Source organism: Mytilus trossulus, chromosome 12 (genome assembly GCF_036588685.1).
Source record: "Mytilus trossulus isolate FHL-02 chromosome 12, PNRI_Mtr1.1.1.hap1, whole genome shotgun sequence".
In the NCBI taxonomy this organism is placed as follows: domain Eukaryota; kingdom Metazoa; phylum Mollusca; class Bivalvia; order Mytilida; family Mytilidae; genus Mytilus; species Mytilus trossulus.
This window is the reverse complement of record NC_086384.1, coordinates 22,161,440-22,177,829: the sequence shown is the minus strand read 5'-3', so window position 1 is coordinate 22,177,829 and position 16,390 is coordinate 22,161,440. Positions and strand designations below refer to the sequence as shown.

At 31.3% G+C, this 16,390-nt stretch overlaps 1 protein-coding gene across 3 annotated transcripts in view; it reads right to left on the bottom strand.

Annotated features, from left to right (window-relative positions):
* The window catches only part of LOC134693295 (anoctamin-7-like), a 60,388-nt gene extending 45,218 nt beyond the window's left edge, over window positions 1–15,170 (bottom strand). For 2 of the 3 annotated variants that reach the window (XM_063554044.1, XM_063554043.1), the window contains exons 1-2: window positions 15,034–15,170; window positions 12,551–12,666 (exon numbers count right to left, since the gene is read on the bottom strand). In XM_063554044.1, the coding sequence (XP_063410114.1) occupies window positions 12,551–12,643 (93 nt within the window). In that variant the 5' untranslated portion in view covers window positions 12,644–12,666; window positions 15,034–15,170. Of the gene's footprint in view, window positions 1–12,550; window positions 12,667–12,868; window positions 13,126–15,033 lie in introns of those variants that run through there. The other variant, XM_063554042.1, reaches the window with a different exon arrangement.
* Between the last annotated feature and the right edge of the window lie 1,220 nt (window positions 15,171–16,390).

Here is a 16,390-nt window from a genome sequence, read left to right as displayed (position 1 = left end):
ACTGTTATTGAACACTGTATAGTGACCTATAGTTGCTACTGGTGTCTACCTAATGCTGGTTGTCATCCTTTAATGCTAACAACAACTGCATGACAGGCAGAAAAAAAAAACAGAAAATTCTAATATTGTATAAAACATACAATAAATGCACTTTCTGTTTACAATGTAAATGCACAATTTTTGCTTCGGGGCAAAATCATCCATGGACTTATTATTTTTGTCAGCCAAATTTTTTCTTTTAAACTGATGACGTGAAAAGGAAATACCACAAGGATTCAAGTTCATTTGCAAAATATCTAACACAAGGTTTGCAATAACGGTCATTTATTCAGAAACCATAAAAACATAATACAACTGAATGTTATGAACAATTATGTAATAAACCAAAACTGAAAAAATGACAAATTCACAATAATTTGCAAAGGTGGGGAATAAATACCGCCACAAACTCCAAATCACAGAGCATATAAGAAGATAGTTCAATGTCATTAAATGTTTTAATGCATTTTGCTCAGTACAGTGATACTTAATGAAAAGAGGATTTCTGGTAGACTGAATGGTGTAGTCTAAATACCAACACCTACACAATCATTGAAGTGTAAACTTGAATTCACCATTATACATGCCTTAAAGCATCCACATAAAGGGCTTAAGAGATACCCCAATTCTGTCTCTTTAATGTGTTAGAAATTAGGTATCTATGATGTCATTTAACATGTTTAAATGGATGATCTGATAAATGTTATAATGATTATTACAGAGATATATCCTCCGGCTATTTATACATTTAATTCAGTTTCATTTAACAATTGAGGTTGTAATAACACTGTTGTTATTGGTATTACTTCAAATAAAAATATGTTTGACCAGCAGCTGTAGTAAACTACTAGTATTAGTGGATTATACTTATACTCATAACTAAACAAACTGTAGGGCATATGATACATTTACAGGGGAGGTAATGTTGTTGATAAAATAAAAAGTTATTTCTAGATTGCCAAGATGCATTTTTCAACTCTTAGGTTCCATATCATTAGCAAATGAAAAAAAGTTCACAACCCCCCTACTTTTAACTTCCACTAGTTTGTTGGTACAACTTTTAGTGGTATATCAGTAGCTATTCATCTAATAGCCCTGTGAACTATCTGAACCCAGGGATACCAACAACATAGTAGCAGACTTATAATCAGTGTACCTATGGGTACCATTCATTTAACAATCCAATTTAATGCTTCAATGATGGCAATGCATAATTAAAAGATTTTTCTTTTACATCTTACATCAAACTAATATATATAGTATTGTCAAATTTCATCTAAAAACTAATATCCACTTAAACTTATAATTTTTGCTACAAATGTAATCAGCTAAAGAAATAAGATTAGTTTTAATACCTATAGATCCTTTCTACATCCCTATAAGCCTTTGAAGGAATAATATTTACTTTTCTATTCCAATTACCAATCATCAAATATTAAACAAGAGTTTCATCAATCTGAAATATCGCCTAGACTAATACTCTGGGTTCTAGTTTGTACAATAAATGATAAATGAAGCTTCACGTTTAATCAATACAAAATACAATGGTTTATATTCTGACAAAGATATTGCTTAAAATTCTTTCTATTGATATGTTGTACTTTTATTTCTGCAAATATACAAAGCAATTATAATCCTTCATATCGGATATTCTAGTTACTGTAAGTGTAATTAGAACTTGATAATATTGTAAAACCTTTCAGGATGAACAGGATCTAGTTTTGTATTCAAAATAGATTCCAACCTACAAGGATTTGACAATATTTGGCCAGGCTTAAAACAAACTACTACTTATTTTCAGGCAATTTTACATAAGCATTATATAGCTCTGCAACATTGATGATTTCTAATCATTTTACATGAAATATTTGGCACTGGACATTAAAAAGGTTCTGATAAGAGTTTTCAAACAACAGGTCTTTCAAGACGCTCCATCCCTGGGCTGGTGACAGGTCCATTTCAATCAATTCCTTTTAGTTTCAGCTTTGCAACCATACTTCCCCTGGAACCCCCAAACCGCTGAAGAATCATCGAAGCAACAATGTGCATTGCTAGTTGGCTTCATTTATGGTCAGAACTACACCATATCTGATAGTCTTTGAAACCTCTTGATTTGATGTTAAAGCTCACCTTTCAAATCAAAATTAGAGGAACTTATCTTGATACAAATTGTAAGTGATATTATCTTCATTACATTTTGGTTATTTAAATATGGTGTGCACCCCGTTTGAATTTAAAGTGCCAGCACATTTTTGACAACTATATGACAAAGGGGAATAACTCTAGAAAGGTAGAAGTGATGACACCAAACTCAAACTTGATCTCTGTTTTTTGGTAATAAGCATTGTGTAATAAAGTTTTATAACATTTGGGTGAGGCAAACTAAAATAAGAGAACCAAAAACCAATGTTTTTGTACATACGGATAGACAGACAAGGGAAAAACATAATGCCCCTCCACCCCCCACCCCCTCGACTGCAGGGGCATCAAACTTTATTTTCAATTTAGACAGAAGAATCTAGATTAAGCAAGGTTATTATATAAACAGCTGACAAAATCTACAACAACAATCTGACATAAAACTATTTGAAAGATTTTATAGAGAGAAATATTGATACATCAGTTACACAGTGACAGTCCAGATAATGGCTATTGACATATCTACAGAAAGAAAACATCTGCTACCTCAGATCAAGTCTTTGACCATCAAATCAATAGGAATTTTGTTTATAAAAACACAGTTATCTAATGTATCAATTTATTTATATGAATGTATATGACATAATGTGAAACTGATCAATTATTATATTTCCCCGGAAACATTTTCCATTTAAATATAAGTCTAACAAAGTATTTTTTTAAAAAGATTGACAAGGGATCCATTTTTATGTTGTAAATCATTAAATAAATATTTAACATTCTAGGGGACACCTAGAAGTCTTAATACATCATCTTGTGGTCTTAGATCCCTCCTAATCCCTCAATGCCTAATACACCATCATCATATTAACAATGACCAGGAGCCTTTTTCTACAATAGCATTGTTAAACTTCATACCATATTATATTAAGTCTACCTACAACTATACTAAAATGAACAAAAGAGCTGTAAATTTTTCAGAATTCAGCCCATTATCAGAAGCATGAATGTCTACAGAATACATTTAGGACTTTTGCCTCTAGGTCATATATATCTAAAGTTAAAAAATCTAAGTCTGACTGGCTTTCTAGCAATATTCACTTCAGCCTGCAACTTCGTCATCTTTAGATATACAGTTTGCTTGAACCCAATGCAGTCCCTACACAAAATGCCACCTTAATTTATACATAGTTATGTACAGTTAGTCTGGTTTCTTTCGTCAGCTTTATTACTGAAAGATGTGGGAATATAAAGATATGTAAAGTATTCATAAACTCAAAAACAAAAATGTTGTGGTTGATCCAAAACTTTTCATAAAGGGGGCCCACTGACTGACCTAAGAGGGGGTCTCTCTCATCATGCTTCAGTGATTCCCTACATAATCAACCAAATTTTCCCCACCACAAGGGGGAGGGAGAGGTTGATGAGCCCCCTAGGACCTTATTTCTGACTTGGTACAGGACATTTAAAGCAAAAAAAATGGTGGGTTAAACCTGGGGTAATGGCTAGCTAAACCCCCCAAATTATGACAATTTTAATAAATATTGCTATAATGATAACCCTACATGCCAGAAAAACGGCATAAAAACATATTTAAGAACATATTCCCACTCAATATCTAAAATCTATAAAGTAAAAAAAATAAGAAGTAATGTTTTTGACATTACAATCTGAAAAGGACACATAATTTCCTAAACTGTTGAGTAAATTGCCCACCAAATATAAAATCAATATGTTCATGATCAGAGGTATTGAACAAATGTGTGACAAATTTTGTTTAAGTTTCATTCAACCACTTTAACAGCTCAAAGGAATTGAACATCAGACAGGAAGTATGTGTCTGACAGATCCTAGAACTGCCCACACTTTACAATTTATATCACTGTCAACCTGCTGGCCAAATCCATGTAGATAACAGTCAAGTCAGTGTCTGAGAAATGTGATGAAACCATTTGTTGGACAGACTTTAACCTATGGGACAAAACAAACATGGAGGCAAAGTGAAAGTGGGAGTATAATTAGACAATTTTATCCAACATCTCAATCAACAAGAACATACATCTCCATGTCAACATACAGTCTGCATTGCAGTTGTAGACAATTTCCTGTGAATTCAGCTATAAATCAACCCCAAGTCTGACTTATGTTGTGAATAAAATATAAGCATGCACATGTACATATGATATCAATCCCTGTGGCCAGGCCTTTTGGTTATAAAACTTTCAAGCATTATTATAGTACTCAGACTCAGAAATCACCTACATGTACTAAATTATCGGATAAGGTGTTTTGATCACACATTTTCTACTCCAAATACAAAGTAAAGTTTTATGACTGATGAGGGCCTTGGATTCCATATCATCTCACAAAATATTTACAGTTCCCATCCTGATCAGATATTGATCTAGCAATTTGTTTACAATAGTGCAATTTAACTCAATATGAAACAAAATCAACACTAATGTGTCAAACCCTTCAAAAAAAAATTTTAATTTTAACCAGCAACTGTTTATTATTAATAAATGACATTTAGTTTAGGGCTGTACAATATTTCTATTATACATCTGTTTCACATGATATTTTATCGCACCAATGCATATGAAAAATTATTATGTTGTGATTGGTTTAACGCTGTCACATGGTGACCCCCTATGAGACCTTAGGGGGGTTAGTAAATTGCATAGGGGGTTCATGACGTTTAATGGTGACGTCATCTTTTAATGTTGTTGTGTTTCATTGTTTATTTTTCAACAAAACACAGCAAAAAAAGTGCAACATGCGATAACTTTGTTATATGGTTTAACTACTGACCCCTACGGATCCAGTGATAGAGGGTGAATAAAATCCACAGTGGATTCGTACTTTGGCCTCACCCCCTATGGATTTTACTAACCCTCTATGGATCTGTTGGGGTTAGAAGCGAACCATATAACTAAAATACCAATTAGTTTCAATACAATCATTAGATCCATATTCAATATAAATAGTTAGCACTCAATGTCAAAAACAATTATCAATTATTCAATTACATCACCAATTAAATCACACACAGTAGCCCTGATGTAATTCAGTGAATCCTGTAATTACAGAGAAAATTAACTCCTAAATAAGGATTGTATCATCAGTATGATTTTATTACCCATAATTCTTTTAGAACAATTTTCTGCCGAAGGATGAAGAAAGTAATTCACTTTAATACAGATATCTGATGGAATTGATCTTTGCAAATTAAACAATATAACCAGTAGCATTGTAAACTGCTTATCAAAATTTCTAGAATGTGACTTTAGGTTAATTAGTACATTACAGGTCTTTGTGACCATGCAGTGACATGGCTTCTTCAATATGCTGTTGAATATACAATACAAAAAAAAAAAAAATGCTCATTGCAAAAGTTTAAAATTTGGAGACATATAAAACAATTTTCCAGGAATTATCCAAGCTTAATTCAATTGTTATTGAAAATGAAATTGTATCCATCGCATATATATATCAATATTCACATTTCTGCTTTAATTTCCTGTTGATTAATGACTGTTCAAGGCCATATCACCAAAGCAGAAAAAAACATTAAAATGTACTGTATATGATCTTGAAATCGCTCAATTGTTAATCTTCTAAAAGTTACTTAAGTTTCTTACATATATATGAATCTGATCTTTTCATGCAATAAGTATTTTCTGCAAACAAAGTAAAACAAAGAAAGAACTGGCATACTCCAACAGTACGGCTTATTATAACGAGACATATCTGTTTCATGTAATTGTTGAGAATATGTCTTTGTAATATATATGTTAACAACAGATACCAACACAAAAGTGCAGTAGAAAACCAGTAAGTTTGTCTGTCTCCTTTGTGATAAGGGTATCTGGGTACTTTGTGACATGGGTATCTGGGTAGTTAGTGACAAGAGTACCTGGGTAATTTGTGACAAGGGTATCTGGGTAATTTGTGACAAGGGTATCTGGGTAATTTGTGACAAGGGTATCTGGGAAGTTTATAATCTTTGGGTTAAAATAAAATAAGAACATTTCAGTGAATATGCCTAAGCAAAATACATGTACTAATTTTCGTTAAATTGAGAAAAAAAATGAGTTATTATTGGTTTTTAATTTCATGGTTTTGCTTTTGTCTGCTCAATGGCAAGCCTTAGATAGAAAGTTCATTACAAATTCAACAATTAAATTCGTTGTTAAACTGTACCCTGGAAAACCATGAAAATAAGTACCCAATGAATAGTAAGGTATCCGCAGTATGGTCTATTCATCCACTGTACATTTATGAAATTTTATTATTGTTATTATTATTTTTTAGGTACTGTAAATTCAGAAATTATTGCAAGGTTGGAATTATTGCGAAAAATGCGAGAGAGTTGTAAACACAATAATTTAAACTTGCATTTTGAACATTTTTTATATGAATAAAACAGGACTTTTCTCAAAATTGTAATAATTAAAATTGCATTTAAGTCTAAAATGACAAAATCGCAATAATAAATGCACACAATAATTTCTGAATTTACAATATGCAATTTTATAATGGGACGAAAACCCAGCTGTGATGTGGACAATTTGAATCTAGCTGTGGCTTGTGTTATTTTAAAACAAAAATTATAGAAATTGTCATTGCTTTTATTCTTAATAAATCTTCATTTTTAATCCCATGAATGTCGGTCAATTTTATAAAGTTCATTAAGTATAACCTTTGCATTTCAGAAAAGTCATTATGAGAGTCTTTTAAAAAAAAGCGGTATTTTTATTCCTTTCATATTTCTATTCGTGTTAAACCATATGCATTCATTCAGTTACAAACTTGCTAGTTTATAACAGTACTCTTTTATATACATATAGACATGAATGCTACCTAATTATTATTATAAACACTTAATTATTAGATGACTGCGCAGACTGTCAAAATATAGGTTCATATTCTTCTATTACAATATTACAAAAAAACTTCTACACGATTTTTCACAAAACATTGTGACGTCACACATTCAATTTGACGAGGTATATTTAAACTTAATAATAGTTCTATAAACTGAGCTTTCATGATGTAAATACATTACAAAAATATTATGTTTTTCAAATATTGAAAATTTCACCGTCTACAACAATACTGACTTTAAATATTAAACTCTTATGAACAGACTGTTTAAAATATGATTTAAACAACAAACAAATTGCTAACAAGTTATTATTTTCTGTTAATATAGTGGACGGATGAAAAAAGTATGCTCTTAATTTAAATATCATTCTAAATTTAAATCTTTGAAGTCCACACTGTGCAAAAAAAAATTATACATGTATGCACATCACAAGTAGATAAAGATCATTCTTATATTTTTGTGGATACAAATGTTTGTTGATTGAGGGAAATTTATATTTCAGTGGATATTTGATTTTGTGGTACATGTATTGTCAAAGTCTGCAAACAAGCCTATTATATAAAATTTGTACTTCATTGAATATTTCAATTGACAGCTCTTAGAATTGAATCCATCAGTTTGAATTTAACTAGTTGAGAAATTCCTAATTCAATCCCTTGACCCCCACTATATATATAAAAAAATAAAAAAAATAAAAAAATATTATTTTCTGCAAAGCAGACAGCTTTCAATTGAATGCCAAATCCTTCAGTTTTTATGGTAAAACTTTTGTTGAGATTCCATCCCTTGACAATAAAGACCCCCATTATATTAAAGACTTCAAAAAAGTATTATTTGCTGCTTCAAAGCAATGCACTGACAGCTTTTAGAATTAAATGCCAAATTCATCAGTTTTTAGGTTAAAACTATTGCTGAGAAGACACTCAGGTTCAATCCCTTGACCCACAATATATAAAACACTTCAAATACTATTACATGTATTTATTTGCTGGTTCTCTGCAATGCAGACAGTTTTCACAATTTAATGCCAAATCCATCAGGTTTTTTTAAAGAAGACTGTCATATCAAATATTATATATTTGTCTCCTTCGCTACATTGGCCGTAATAATCATTTTCACGCCATAATGCAGTATATTTCTAGCTTTAGAATCAATAAGAACGGCTAATAGGCTCGTTATAACACTTCAGCTTTTCCGTCTGTAGGAAGTGTTTCAAAGAAGGACAATTTCCGAAGTAGGAAATAATCTGTTAATTGTCCTGTTTAAGAAGATAAATCTGCAGGAAAAAGGCTAATCAATATGGAATTCTTACAGAAAAGTGTATGTCACATTAATATTCTACACAAGATTTTATACCAATTATACATTTAGGAAATTAATAAGTATAAGAGAAAGTAGAAGATCGAAGCAGGAACTGTTGTTTTACTGCATGTTTATAGACATATAAAAATCTGACATTCACATAAAAAAAATAGAGTGGCTTTTCTAAACCAGGATATTTGGGACTAACTGTGAGAAATGACAAAATATGTGCCTTAAAAAGGGATTACTACAGTAGCTACAATTCCCCCCCCCTCCCCCTTTCTTTTTTTTTCACCTTGAGTTGAGTATTTCAGGAGTCTGGACCACTTACAATTTTCTTACATTTCACAATCTTAAGTATACTGCTACCTATAAATTCTTTCAGGTTCAAAATTTCAGGCATGAAAAAAAAAGTGTAGGTAACACAAATATTATGCATTTTATAATTTTCATTTTACACATGGATTTTGATCAAATTTATATATAGTCAGCCACATTTTTTGTGAGATTAAAAACTATAAAGATGTATGAACTGAAATAACCAAACAAAGTTTACAACATCAGAAGGATATATTCAATGCAAGTCATTGAACTCTGGTGGATAATTGTCTCTTTGGCAATCATATAATAAATACATCTCTTCATTTTTTATGCAGTTTCGCTTCACAAACAATGTACGTGTTCAATGGATATCAAACTGGGTAAACTTAGCAATAGTATTTTATTTGATAAAGCAACTAAATATAGCTTTACATAGATTTCATCTCAGCAACCAAGCATTTTACCCAATATTTTATACAAAATTTTTTACTGCCTCCCACTGAACCTTGCATAAATTTATGTAACAATGGAAACTATTTGAGGATAAAAGAAATTCTTTATAAAATTGTAGGTTAATGTCAGTAATAATTTTCACATAACATTTTTACGACCAAAAAAAAAGTGAAAAAAGGCAATAATTGAGATCTATTTCCATTAGAATTGATGAAGAACTAGATTTTTTTAGATTTATCTCTATGATACATCTATATAGTAGATGCAAATTCTGAAAAGTTCTTTTTTATTCCTGACTGTCTGTTAACTCTTAGCATGTATTAGAGCTTTAAAATTTATAAGCTTGCAAGTTTTTTCCTTGAATTGGTCACTTTATATAGTACCAGTTTATGACACCTACACTGTCAGAACAAGCTTTATGAAAAGTTAATCAGTTTATTTATTGAATGTGCACAGCAATTTTGCTGTGTAGATCATATTGCTCAAGTTTTGGTTATAAAATGCTGCTTATTATTAGTGATTGAATTTTCTGGTTGAGAATGAACCATCAATACTGGGAAATTGATTAGATTCTATTTGGACTGAGTGTTAATTGATAACAGCATTTTTTACAGCCTGTTTTGCAGAAATGCAATATATTTGATTTCAAATTAATAAAAGCATTCTATTTTCATACTAATCGGGAGTTCTTCAGAATCTATCATAACTAAGTTTTCAGTTGACAAATTAATAATCACTAGTTTTTAATGAAATTATTATTATAATCAAATGTTTCTTCAGTATACATGCACTATAAAGTATACTGAACTGTAATGTAGTCTGTATACATGCACTTAATTTACTGAACCTTGGTGGTTTTTATTAGAATTTTTTTATATGACATAAAACATGATGTACAAGTCTCTTAAGACATCAAATATGTGAACTAATGCATGAAAAACACTTCAATCTTACCCATCATGTCTTGTATGAAATCATAACTTTATACTGGTTTAGTAAGGATTATAAATCTCTAGTGATTTTATTTATGATCTATAGAAGAAAACTTCTCAGAAATATTGATAGAAAAATCATATAGTCTATATTTGAACTGCAAACACAAAATGTCAATTAATCCTTTTCCTGTCCCTAAAGTAATAACGTTGTCAGATGATAATGAAGGCTCCTACAGATGTGTAAGATTAACTTTTGCCTTTTATTTAAGGTTATCATTGCATATATATATATATTTAATTTTTCAATGTAAAAATAAGGAGATGTGGTATGATTGCCAATTAGTTAACTATCCACCAAAGTTGAAATGAAGTGTATGAAGCTATTATAGGCAACCATACAGCCTCCGCAATGAAAGCAAAAAAAAAATTCACATATTTTTTTTTAGATACGATTACTGTAAACCAACTTATTTCGCGAGCGATTAATTTTCGCGACTTTCGCGAGTAGAAAAATAACGCGAATATAAATCGTCGCGAAAATATAAAAAGTTGATCTTTCCTTATTAAAATACATCAAGTAAATTAGCAAATCGCGAAATTAAATAGCCGTGAAGTGGTCTAGAAAGAGTAAAACGCGAAATATAGTATCCGCGAAAATAAGTTGGTTTACAGTATCATAGGTTAGAGGAAAACCAGCAGAAAAAGCTTGTATCTGTTGTTGGTCACACTCAAAATAGGCTTCAATTTTTATATAGAGAATAATACATGGCAAAATCCGTATCATATGTCGTATCATCCCGAGACATCAATATCAGCCCGAGGGCCCTTAGGCCCGAGGGATGATATTGGTTGAGGGTGATACGGCATGTGATACGGATTTTGCCATGTATTATACGCTTTATCATATATTTCAACAGAAGAGTTTTATATTATATGAACTGTTTTCTGGTCCATAGCACTGGGTTACCTTCAGTTCTGCTTTTGTCTTGTTTCAAAGCTTTAAAATAACTGCTCAATTATTTATACAAAACACCTAGGTTACCTTACAATCTGTTGTTTTGAAAATATTTTGTTTATTATTGTATTATTGAGTGTTTTGTATTTTTTATAGTTGCATTTAGTGTGCCAAAAAAATTGTTGTAAAAACTTGATGTTCGTGACGTTACATACCAAACAATGACGTCATTAAAAAATTGACCTATTTTTTTTTTATTTTTTTTTTTAATATTTTTTTTTTTTTTTTAATGTTTTAAAAAAAAAAAAAATTTTAATAGAAAAAAAATTCTTCAGCAAAAAAAAAACCCAAAAAACTGACTTAAGTTTAAAAAAAAAAAAAAAAAAAAAAGTATGCGATACGGGTTTTACCATGCGATACAGGGTATGCGATACGGGTTTAGCCATGCGATACGGGGTATGCGATACAGGGTAGGTGATACAGACTGGAAAAAAGAACCTTTATTAGATATACAAAATAGCTGTATTTTGTACTAAATATATGATAAATAGTTATAAATGATATTGGTCGAGGATGATACGGCATGTGATACGGATTTTGCCATGTATTATATGCTTTATCATATATTTCAACAGAAGAGTATTATATTATATGAACTGTTTTCTGATCCATAGCACTGGGTTACCTTAAGTTCTGCTTTTGTCTTGTTTCAAAGCCTTAAAATAACTGCTCAATTATTTATACGAAGCACCTGGGTTACCTTACAATCTGTTGTTTTGAAAATATTTTGTTTATTATTGTATTTATTTAAGTGTTTTGTATATTTAAAAAAAAAAAAAAAAGGGATGCAATATGGGTTTTACCATGCAATACGGGTTTAGCTATGCAATACGAGGTAGGTGATACAGACTGGAAAAACGAATCTTTATTAGATATACATAATAACTGTATTTTGTACTAAATATATGATAAACTTAATTAATATAATAATTTTTGTTGTTGTTGGGTTGTTGTCTACATGTACATAGATATCCTTTCATCATGTTCATAGATAAAGTGCTAAAATTGCATTTTAATATATATATATAAGTGCAAAAAAATATTTCTGGTAAACTATTATCATCAGTAAAAACTAATATCAAGTAATTAAAAAAACAAAATAACATTTTTTTGTACAAATTCTAATAACTTGTAGTTATATGGTAAAAACAGCTCAAGGCAAGAAATTTTAATGCTGTACGATGGATGACCTATAGCTGTTAATTTGTGTGTCATTTTGGTCTCTTGTGGAGAGCTGTCTCTTGACAATCATATGATACCACATCTTCTATTTATATGAATGAAATTTTCTGGTGATGAGAATTTAGATTTTAAACTACATCCATTAACCTTATAACACGTACTGTATATATCAATTAAATTTCTATCATACAGATTAAGCATAACCATACTAACTCCAATTTTGACACTGATCAAGGGCTCAGGCATTATTAATTGTTTACATCAAAATAGACTTACAAGTTCATCACGGTCAATAATTGGCTGTTTATCCACTGTTCCATAATCATCATATTGATGCGGTCCACCATTTAATCCTCGATTTTCACTCATTTTTCAATGTTTAACATCCATTTCTGTAAAAGACAAACATATAACTGACAAGTTTCGGATCAATATTAATTGTGAATGGAAAGTGTTCATTCCGTCTCCAGTGGCTTACTTGACTTCCTTTAAATAGTTACACTTGGTGTTAGTTGAAGTATATAAATTATTCATTGCTGTTTTCAGTTGCATTTGCTACATAAGCTTTCACAATTATCAATAAACTCTTATTACCTGGCTACACATCCATGACATAAAAATATAACAAAATTCCTCGATGGATGCTACGATGAAAAATCATTTATAACAATGAAATTGATACTGCGGAATCTCCAATAATCAATCTACTTATATATGATTAGATCAGGTGAAAAGGAATGCTTTACGAGAGACAATAAATGTAAATTTAGCAATCAGGATCTGACATGGTTTGACATTTAAATTTTTAATAAGGTACAATAATATACATGTACAACGTAGCTTTAGTGGAAAGAGTAGTAGAATCTATCAATAGAGTATTCATATACAACAACTAATACTGTATGGTTCAAGTACTTTAGTAATTGAAATCACAGGCTTTGTAATTTAAAAGAAAAAAAAAATTAAATTGAGTAAAGGTCTACATTTGAACAAGTGTTAATAAATTATCAATTGTGAATACAGAAATACAGTACATAGAAATATATATAACAGCCAATTTAAATCTTAAAACTGACTGAATTAAAGATAGATTCTACGATTGCATCAACCGAATATCATATATTTCTCCTCCGAATACTGTTTTACTGAGTGATGGTGACAGATATGACCATCATATGTTTTATTAAGTGTCTTTAAAACACAATCCAGTAATTGTTTGTACAAATGTCACAAACCTAATAAGAGTAAGACTTATCACCATGTTTGTTTTGAGCAACACAACAGGCGCAACATGTGAAGCAGAATTTTCAAACCATTCCAGAGCACCTGAGATCAAGTTCTGACCATGAATGAAGAGCTTAGATCCAGTGACCCACACATTGATTATCAAACATTCAATAAAATGGCTTTAAAACAGCAAGATTAGATCAAACTTCACCCTGTGTCAGTTATAGTCCAATATTGGTTTTGATTCCGTCTCTTTCTCGAAATAGGTGCATACTTTAGGTGAATTTCTTGTCTATATCTGGTTTCATGTTAAGATCCTTTTTGGTTTTTAATTCATGATCAGCTCTTTAATATTTGTTAGTTTAATTTTTTCAAAAATTTGGCCTCAAGCATCACTGAAGAGACATTTATTGTTCAAATGTGACACAGAACAGTGGAAAAAGTGCCATAAAGGCATAAATTCTATTAAATATTATTTCCATATATTGGCATGGAATATAATAATACATGTATATGTCAAAGGAATTTTTAAAAATATCTTCCTTTTCTATTTTTTTGTTTTTTTGTTTATATTTAAAACTTTTTAGCAAATATCTAAGAGAAATGAATTAGGCTTGAGGGCAAATATAATGTAGTTTCCCATATCATATAATATAATTCATAATTTGCAAGAGGTATTACCGTATATTCATTTATCAATATTTGATAACAATGAAACTCTCCATGTAATTAGGCAGCAACCATTTGATTTTCTGGGGGGGGGGGGGGGGGGCTATGGGTTTTTTTCTGTACAAACTTTTTTTTCGCCAGCGGCGAAAAACGATCTATTTTTATCGCGACAAGTCGAAAAACAATTTTTTTCTTTCAATTTTAGCATTACATATACTGGCAGCTGAGGGTGTAACAAACAATTTTTTTTTTTCAGAATTCAAAACAAATTATTTTTTCTCCAAAAATTGGAAACAAACTTTTTCTCCAAAAAAAAACCATAGCCCCCCCCCCCCCCCCCCCCCCCCCCCGAAAATCAAATGGTTGCTGCCTTAACACTACAAAGGGGCATAACTCAGTTAAAATAGTTGATATAGCCTTATAGGCACTGATTTTTGAACTTGTCAGACATTATGATTATATAAGGCTCTATCATATAACTATTATGAAAAATCTGGCAAAAAATGTACAGGAGAATGCACTAACAAAACCAGACAACAAGATGACAGACATATTGACCAGACGGTCCGACACCCAGTAAATGGTAAATCTCCCTCAAAATGCCAGGACAACAGTCAACACGATCCATGGCTATTCTTTGGATGCATATCTGTAGTTTTGAAGATGATGTGTACCAGAAACAGAGCTAACCATACCAATGCATGTGAAAGCTTTAGTGCACTAATAGTGGGGACTGTTTGTGTAAGTTGTAACACACATGCATGCATGCATCACAGGTTTTTCAACTGACTCCTGTGCCTGTGCTGTAGTGTATCCAGGTTGACAATGATAATACTGTTCAAGAACTATAAGATAAAACTTACCTGTAGGTAAAAAATACTTGTATCATCTCCATATCAAACCATATCGTATTGAATTATTAACTGGAACAACACGCTAAAAGAAAACCCGTCTGCTAGCATAAATTTAGAATTACCCCGTTTCGCCCCAGTAATTTGTAGTACCCGGAATGAAACGGAAATGCCAAGTATATCCGCACTCTCAACTTTCAGAAAAAATGAGAAAAATACAAAGGCATTTGTTTCTGTCAATATGGGGTGATTTTTCACACGGGTATGGATAATAAACCCATTAATGACAGAAACAAGTGGCTGTGGAAAAATAGGTTGATTATAAAATATGACAAGAATTCATAGATCCGTCTTTATTTAGTGCTAATGAAATCATTGGTCATATATATTTAATTTCTACCATTTCTTTATTATATGAAATACTTTTAATATGCTCAAACATAAACAAAATGACTTCAAGTTATCGGATGGTCACAGTTAATTTCGATCTCAATTTCAACCGTAAGATTAGGATGTAATCTATAATATGCTATCCGAGTTTTATGTTCTCAGACCTTGGACTATAACGGCTATAAGTTCAAGCTCAGACTTCACATGTCGATCTCTCAAGTTGTGCTTCGATGATCCGTTTGATCAGACTGACAGCTAAAAAAATCCCTTTGAAATAATAGTCAGTTATTTGAGGTTGGATATGTGTAAACAAAATAGTCTTTAACTTTTCTTTCATTTACCCAATGCCAGCAAAATAGACATATTTTCTAATTTTCCAAAGCCGGCAACAATTTCACTATTATAATGTTGATCAGCCTCAGTGCTGGTAAAATAGCCCCTTTTATAGAATTATAGCCACTGCCAATATAATTATACACGGTGGACGCCCGGTATATATGGTCATGGAAACGAGAGGCGAAAGATACCATATAGATTTAAACTCATTTACTGACTGAAAACAAACTGACAACGCTTTGGCAGTACGAAATATACAAAGCACGACATAGAAAACTAAAGACTGAGCAACACAGGCACTTGTCTCTGACATATCAACATCAGACGTCTTTGATGTCATGGGTATTTTTTGGTACACAATAAAACAATTATAAAACAGGGTCTTGGTATAGTTTCAAAAAAATACTGAAATTGTTGGTTGCTAAACGTCCAGTGGGTTACATGCCATTATTCCGACAGCCCATTAGTCCGACAGCCTATTGGTCCGACAACCCTTTAGTCCGACAACCCAATAATCCGACAACTCATTGCTCCGACAGCCCAATACTCCGACAACCCATAAATCCGACACTTAACAAGCCAAGTATTAGGGTATCAGAGTAAAATAAAACTTATATATTTTAAGAAATAACTCCGTATATAC